General features: G+C 49.9%; 1 protein-coding gene across 1 annotated transcript in view; it reads right to left on the bottom strand.

The window, feature by feature from the left end:
* Positions 1–853: 853 nt before the first annotated feature.
* LOC102752289 (transmembrane 6 superfamily member 1) overlaps positions 854–7,154 on the bottom strand; it is a gene marked incomplete at its 5' end in the record, with an annotated part of 14,651 nt that continues 8,350 nt past the window's right edge. The window contains 4 exons of the mRNA XM_006768684.2: positions 854–1,344; positions 2,768–2,850; positions 5,545–5,648; positions 6,637–6,734. Of these exons, the coding sequence (XP_006768747.1) occupies positions 1,064–1,344; positions 2,768–2,850; positions 5,545–5,648; positions 6,637–6,734 (566 nt within the window). The remainder of the gene's footprint in view (positions 1,345–2,767; positions 2,851–5,544; positions 5,649–6,636; positions 6,735–7,154) is intronic.

Raw genomic sequence — 7,154 nt, 5'->3', positions numbered from 1 at the left:
TAAAATGCGTTTTAATGAATTCCCTTGTAAATCTTGTTGTCAAATGAATAATCATGTTCGGATTATCTCTAGTAATGCATTTTTTCATATGTCAGTTTTGCTTAAGCCTGCAGTGGTTCTCAACCTTCCTAATGCCGCGACCCTTTAATACAGTTCCTCATGTGGTGGTGACCCCCAACCATAAAATTATTTTCGTTGCTACTTCCTAACTGTCATGTTGCTACTGTTATGAATTGTCATGTAAATATCTGAGATGCAGGATGTATTTTCATTGTTCGCGACCCACAGGTTGAGAACCACTGGCTTACGGGATCTTAAGGATCTATAAAAGGAAGAGAAACTTAGGGAGATATCACTAGCTTAGAAATAAAGATCTTAACAGAATCTCTGCCCAGCCAGTACTGTTGCATCTGGACACCTCGCTGGAAATAAGAGAGCTGTCTCAGAAGGCGGCCTGGTAGCCCTGGCCGGTTTGGCTCAGTGGATAGAGCGTCAGCCTGCAGACTGAAGGCTCCTGGGTTCGATTCCGGTCAAGGGCACGTACCTCGGTTGCAGGCTCTTGGCCCTGGTCATACGCATGTGAAAGGCAACCCATCAATGTGTCTCTTCCACATCAGTGTTTCTCTCTGTCTCTCCCTCTCCCTTCCACTCTCCCTAAAAATCAATCAATGGGGAAAAATATCCTCAAGTGAGGATTAAAGAAAGAAAAACAAGGCGTCCTGTACCTGGAATAAAGCCTCTTGCTGTTTGCATCAAGTGACGTCTCCTGCGGTTGATTGGGGTCGCCGTCGGTCTGCGGGACAGAGTGAGGGTCCCATTTCTGGGGTCTCACAATTGGACCCTATGGCTGTGTGTGCTACCTCGAACGCAGTATCCCTCCAGCCTCCCCTCGGGGTCATAAAGGCACAGGTATCTCTGAGGAGATGCCCAGGTGCTCAAACTCCAGGCCACAGACAGCCCCAGACCAACCCCACACCAGAACGCATGCAGAATGTGAGGGGAGCAGCCCAGGGGACCACTGGCCCCGGAAGCAGGGGCCGTGGGACAGTCTTGGCCACCAAAGCTAAGGTGTGACAGACACTGCAGAACCGACACAAGTCACACCGATGGATCGCGGTCCCCAAAAGCTCCAGTCCCCGGAGGCGCACGGCTCAGTGGCCCGTGAATGCGGGTGCGCCCTGCCAGTGTGCAGACAGGTCACATGTGACTTAGTAAAAATCACCTTGGACGGGTAATGACAATATTCCGACGGCTGGTTATAGATTCTGAAGCCGGCCCAGACAGGAAGACACGTGTACGGTATGCTTAAGATGAAAGCAGGGCAAACGCGTGTTCCGAACTTCCCTATTGAAAAGAGAGAAAAGGAGAGCCAGAAGGTTACCAAAAGCATCTAGAAACACAAGTAACATTTAGGATACCTCCTATCTCCAGCCACCTAAAATTTCGCTATGAACCAGACAGTATTTTTAACCAGAAAAACCAGATCAACTCAAAAACTTAGGTGTTTAGCAGGTATGTCCCGGCTACAGTATTTTTTTTGTAATATATTTTTATTGATTTCAGAGAGGAAGGGAAGGGGAGAGAGACAGAGAGAAACTCAATGATGAAAGAGAATCATTGATTAGCTGCCTCCTGCATGCCCCCTACTGGGGATGGAGCCCAGAACCCAGGCATGTGCCCTTGACCGGAATTGAACCTGGGACTCTTCAGTCTGCAGTCTGACGCTCTATCCACTGCCACCTACAGTATTTTTAAGGTATATGTGGGATATCCTGATTTTTCGCATGCATAAATAACCTCATTGACATTAGCCTTAAAGAGTATTTCATTTTCAAGGACATTTATTGAGTTCCCGCAGTGTGGCAGAGTTATATACAGGGCAGGGGAGAAAATAGGTTTACAGCTTTTGGTATGGAAAATAACACAGTAATTAATAAATAATCATACAAGAATAGACTCTGTTTCATGTACTATCAACTACTTCTGTCCCACCCTGCACACCACAAAAGTTGTAAGAAGTATTGGCACACTGCATGTAGCCACAAACACAATACTTAACCCCTCCAAACCCCTCTCAAAGTCAGGCATCACTGATATTAAATTGTTTGGTTGTGCCCTAGCTGGCTTGGCTCAGTAGATAGACTGTTGGTCTGTAGACTGAAGGGTCCCAGGTTCAATTCTGGCCAAAAACACATGCATGGGTTGTGGGCTCGACCTTCAGTAGAGGGTGTGCAGGAGGCAGCATATCAATGATTCTCTCTCATCATTGATGTTTTTCTCTCTCTCCCTCTCCCTTCCTCTATGAAATCAATAAAAATATATTTTTTAAAAATTGCCCTAACCAGTTTGACTCAGTGGATAGAGCGTCAGCCTGGGGACTGAAGGGTCCCAGGTTCAATTCCAGTCAAGGGCACATGCCCAGGTTTCGGATTCAATCTCTAGTGGGTGGATGAGCAAGAGGCAACCAATCAATGATTCTCTCTCATCATTGATGTTTCTATCTCTCCCTCTCCCTTCCTCTCTGAAATCAATGCAAATATTTTTTTTAAAGTTGCCTCGTTGTTCAATGTACATTTCTGAAAACTGCATCCAAAGCATTTTTCAAGGTAAGATTGAGGGGTGGGGGGGAAGGAGTAATTCCACAAAACAGTTTTTTGGTGAGCTTGGAACGTCTTGGTGCTGTGACAACCAAAATAGCATCTCTCTTTAAAAAACAATCCCCATTGTTTCAGAAAAGGAAAGTGAATTTCAAGATCAAGTTCCTTACCTACAATGTTTCCTGGCACAAAAACAATCATGCTCATCATAATCGATCCGACCCAGTACAGCCCAATGTTCCTATAACTTTCCCTGCAACGAAAAGACCTTGGCTTAGTATGCCGTCTGCCGAAGACGAGCCACAGTGTTACCTTTATCCTCACTAACGAAGTACCTGGATGGAAACCTCCTGGAGAGTAATAACCCTGGTGCGCACCCTCCATTTCCTCGTGAGACAACCACAGAACCCTCCCTGTACCTTTTTGTTATTTCATTTTGGGTTTGTTTGTTTTGGGGGGTTTTTTGCTAATCCTCACCCAAGGATATTTTTCCATTGATTTTTAGAGAGAGTGGAAGGGAAGAGGAGAGGCAGAGAAAGAGAAACATCGATGTGAGAGAGACACATCGATTGGTTGCCTCCTGCACACACCCCCACCAGGGCCCAGGGCCAGGTAACCTGCAACCAAGGTACGTGCCCTTGACTGGAATCGAACCCGGGACCCTTCAGTCCGAGGGCCGACACTCTAGCCACTGAGCCAAACCGGCCGGGGCTCGGTCCTTTGGAATAGGAACTACACTGCTACCCTAACCTGTGGACCACAACACCCTCGTCACTGCGAAAGCAGGCCTGCGTTTCACTCTTAGGTACGAAACGGAAAAGGAGGCTCAAAAAAGGATGGAAAATGGGTCCCCTTCCCAAACCATTGGAAGTACGAGTAATGGGTGTGGAGTGGACTTTCCCTGGTGTCACAGAACTTTGGCCAAAGCCCCTAAAGGTAAAGATAGTAAGTGATATATAGCCCGGCCGGTGTAGCTCAGTGGTTGAGCGTCAACCCAGGAACCAGGAGGTCACCAGTTCGATTCTGGTCAGAGCACATGCCTGGGTTTTGGGCTTGATCCCCAGTGGGGGGCGTGCAGGAGGCAGCCCGTCGATGATGCTCCTCTCTCATGGATATTTCTACCTCTCTATCCCTCACCCCTCCTCTTTCTCTAAAAATCAATTAAAAATATATATTTTAAAAAGTGATATGTACCCCTAATCTTCTTAATAGGCGATGCTGACAAACAGATCCTTCAACCGATATCCCCATAACCCACCTCCATTAGGGGCTCCGAGACACTCCAAAGGGGAGTCTTAGCCGGGAACAGAGGGGTTCCCTTCTGAACTGTGTGCTTCCTGCCCCGCCTCCACCCATCCCCATCCCCCACCCCCAAGTGAGACCCATAGATCCCTCCAGGCAGGTCCGTTCAGTGACAGGGACTGTCAGTAGGACAGGCAAGAGCCCTCTCCCCCCATGGGCGCTAACAGAGCTGCAGAAACTCTGACCCACTCCCGACAGCATCCACGCAGAGCCCGGGCAGCCTCAGAAATACGGGACGTGTTCCCTAGAGCTTGGGAAGGGCAGGCTGGTGCCTAGAAAAGTCCAAAAATTAGCTGGAGCTGTCCTTGAGTTCACGATTGGGGGGTGGGGGTGCACGCACAAGCAGGGCAAGCATTTGCTCCAGCTGAACTTCAGCCTTGTACAGAAGGCGTGTCCCTAGCCGGTGTGGCTCAGTGGACAGACCATCGGCCTGCGGACCAAAGGGTCCCAGGTTCGAATCCCGTCAAGGGCACATGCCCAGGTTGCAGGCTCCTCCCCGGCCTGGGTCCTGGTCAGGGCTCGTGCAGGAGGCAACCAATCAATGTGTTTCTCTCACATTGATATTTCTCTCTGTCTTTCCCTCTCTCTTCCGCTCTCTTTAAAAATCAATGGGAAAATATCCTTGGGTGATTAAAAAAAGAGAGAGAGAGAGAGAGAGAAGAATGCATGGCTTTCCCTTACCTGCACCCACGGGAGGTCTGGGTAGGTGGCTGGACTTGACTGTCCTGGGCTAAGGGACCCCAGCGGAGAGAAGCTGTGGTGTACCCCCGTGGGTAGGGGAGTCACAAACTCACTCACTGCAGGGATCGGTGCAATGCAGAGCGTCCTGTGCAGGGGTCTCCAGAGAGCCCACGTGTGTGCCCCATAGCACACCCAGCATATCCTAAAGCAGGGCCAATCCCCAGGAGATTGTATCATTGAAGATCCTGCCCCTCTTCCTTTAACCCCGTTTACATACATACATCCTCAGAGAATCCAGGGCAGGCTGACTGGAGAAGGAATGGAAGGACAGACCCTCACGCCTCAGGCCCATACCTGGACGGGGGAAAGGCAGCTTGAGCGGGCGTGAGGCTGAAGCTTTGCGTTAGAATGTGCTGGGCTCGCCCAAGCCGGTGTGGCTCAGTGGATAGCCTGCGGACTGAAGGGTCCCGGGTTCGATTCTGGTCAAGGGCACATGCCCAGGTTGCAGGCTCGATCCCCAGTAGAGGATGCGCAGGAGGCAGCCAATACATGATTCTCATCATTGATGTTTCTCTCTCTCCCTCTCCCTTCCTCTCTGAAATCAATAAAAAAAAAAAAATGTGTTAGGGCTTAAATTCCTGAAAAACAGTGTTCACCCTTCCTCTCTGAAATCAATAAAAAAAAAATGTGTTGGGGCTTAAATTCCTGAAAAACAGTGTTCTCATAAGAGAACAAAATCAATCAGGAAGTTAAGGGCCTGCCGGAGCCATCACCGCGGCAGAGGTAACCCAGACAGCCAGGTGCAAAGGGCCGGGGAGCGAAGAACGCCGGGTCTGACTCATCTCCAAGGAGCAGCCTTCAGTCCGGGGATACCTGTCTGTCCACTTGCCTCTGTGTTCCCCTTACCTACCCGCGGATCGGTCACTAAGGCGGCGGAGACACACACCCCGGCGAAGTGACTTACTCCCATGCGATGGCCGCCACCATCACCAGGTACATCAGGTAATGGGCGGAGCCGTCCCAGTAGCAGACCATGTGCCCATGCGCCGTGTTCAGATACGGTTCACCCTGAGGGAAGCATGGAGAGGAGTCCGCTTTACATGGGGCTCAGACACCGCGCAGACCACCAGGCCTGCACCTCGCGTAAAACACAACAGACCTGATGTGTGCAAGTCTGCTCAAGTGAAACGACGCTGCATCTCGTAAAGTTACGAAATCGGCAGGAAGGGCAAAGTACAACTTTAGCCTGAGCTGGTTTGGCTCAGTGGATAGGGCATCGGCCTGTGGACCAAGGTCCCAGGTTCGATTCCAGTCAAGGGCATTTACCTCGGTTGTAGGACCTCCCCGGCCCAGGGCCTGGTTGGGACTCATGCAGGAGGCAACCAATAGGTAACTAATCGATGTGTTTCTCTCACATCAATGTTTCTCTCTGTCTTTTCCTCTCTCTTCCACTCTCCCTAAAAATCAATGGGAAAATATCCTCGGGTGTTGATTAAAAAGTTGTAAGTAGCCCTAACCGGTTTGGCTCAGTGGATAGAGCGTTGGCCTGTGGACTCAAGGGTCCCAGGTTCGATTCCGGTCAGGGGCATGTACCTTGGTTGTGGGCACATCCCCAGTAGGGAGTGTGCAGGAGGCAGCTGATCGATGTTTCTCTCTCATCGATGTTTCTAACTCTCTATCCCTCTCCCTCTCTGTAAAAAAAAAAAATCAATAAAATATATTTAAAATAATAATAATAAGTAAATAAATAATAAAAAGCCATATCCTTGGATGAGGATTTTTTTAAAAAAATGCTTACTGTCGCCCGGCTGGCGTGGCTCAGTGATGAAGCATCGACCAATGAACTTGGTGTATGGGACGATGATTATCTCTCACCATTGATGTACTCTATACGCGTAAGACTAACTTGGGCTTTCAGATGCAGTGATATTTTAATAATATTACACAAATTCTCGATTCATTTAAAGTTCGTCTTTTCCATTAAATGTAAGTGAAGGAGATTGGGTGGGTGGGTGGCCCTGGGGCTGAAGGCGCAGACCGCGAAGCGGGGCCATACCTCTCGCAGGTAGTGCGTCATGAACCCGTCGATGACTCCGTCCTGCTCCAGGCCTATGATGAGGTTCACCACGCTGGTAAAGCCGAACACGGCGTACACTGGGGAGAGAGCAGCGGTGTACACGGAGCAGCCCGGAGGCGATGCCAGGAGCTGGCATCTGCCAGCAACGATGGACTGTTTTAATGTTTTCCAGAAGGTTCCATGGACACTGTCCACACGGGCCAACAGGACATCCCTCTGGCACACACAGCCGGATCTCCGCCCGCGTCGTGGGTCTGACATCGCTGCCCACGTGCGCTCACCGAGGGGACACACGCCAGGGGTAAGAATGACAAACTCAGCCCCTAACTCTGTCACCTCCTCCACTCCCTACCAGCGGATGCCCAGGGCCACACCGGCACCCAGCTGGACAAACCCTGTAACCAGTGGCCACAGCGTAGAGGTGACTGCCAGGTTTAAAGTAATGACTTAGAAGAGTTAATTACCCAACAGGCCAACTCCCCATGTACCCTAGCCCT

Source organism: Myotis davidii, unplaced genomic scaffold (genome assembly GCF_000327345.1).
Source record: "Myotis davidii unplaced genomic scaffold, ASM32734v1 scaffold1623, whole genome shotgun sequence".
NCBI classification, from domain to species: Eukaryota; Metazoa; Chordata; class Mammalia; order Chiroptera; family Vespertilionidae; genus Myotis; species Myotis davidii.
This window is presented reverse-complemented; position numbering and strand designations above follow the sequence as displayed.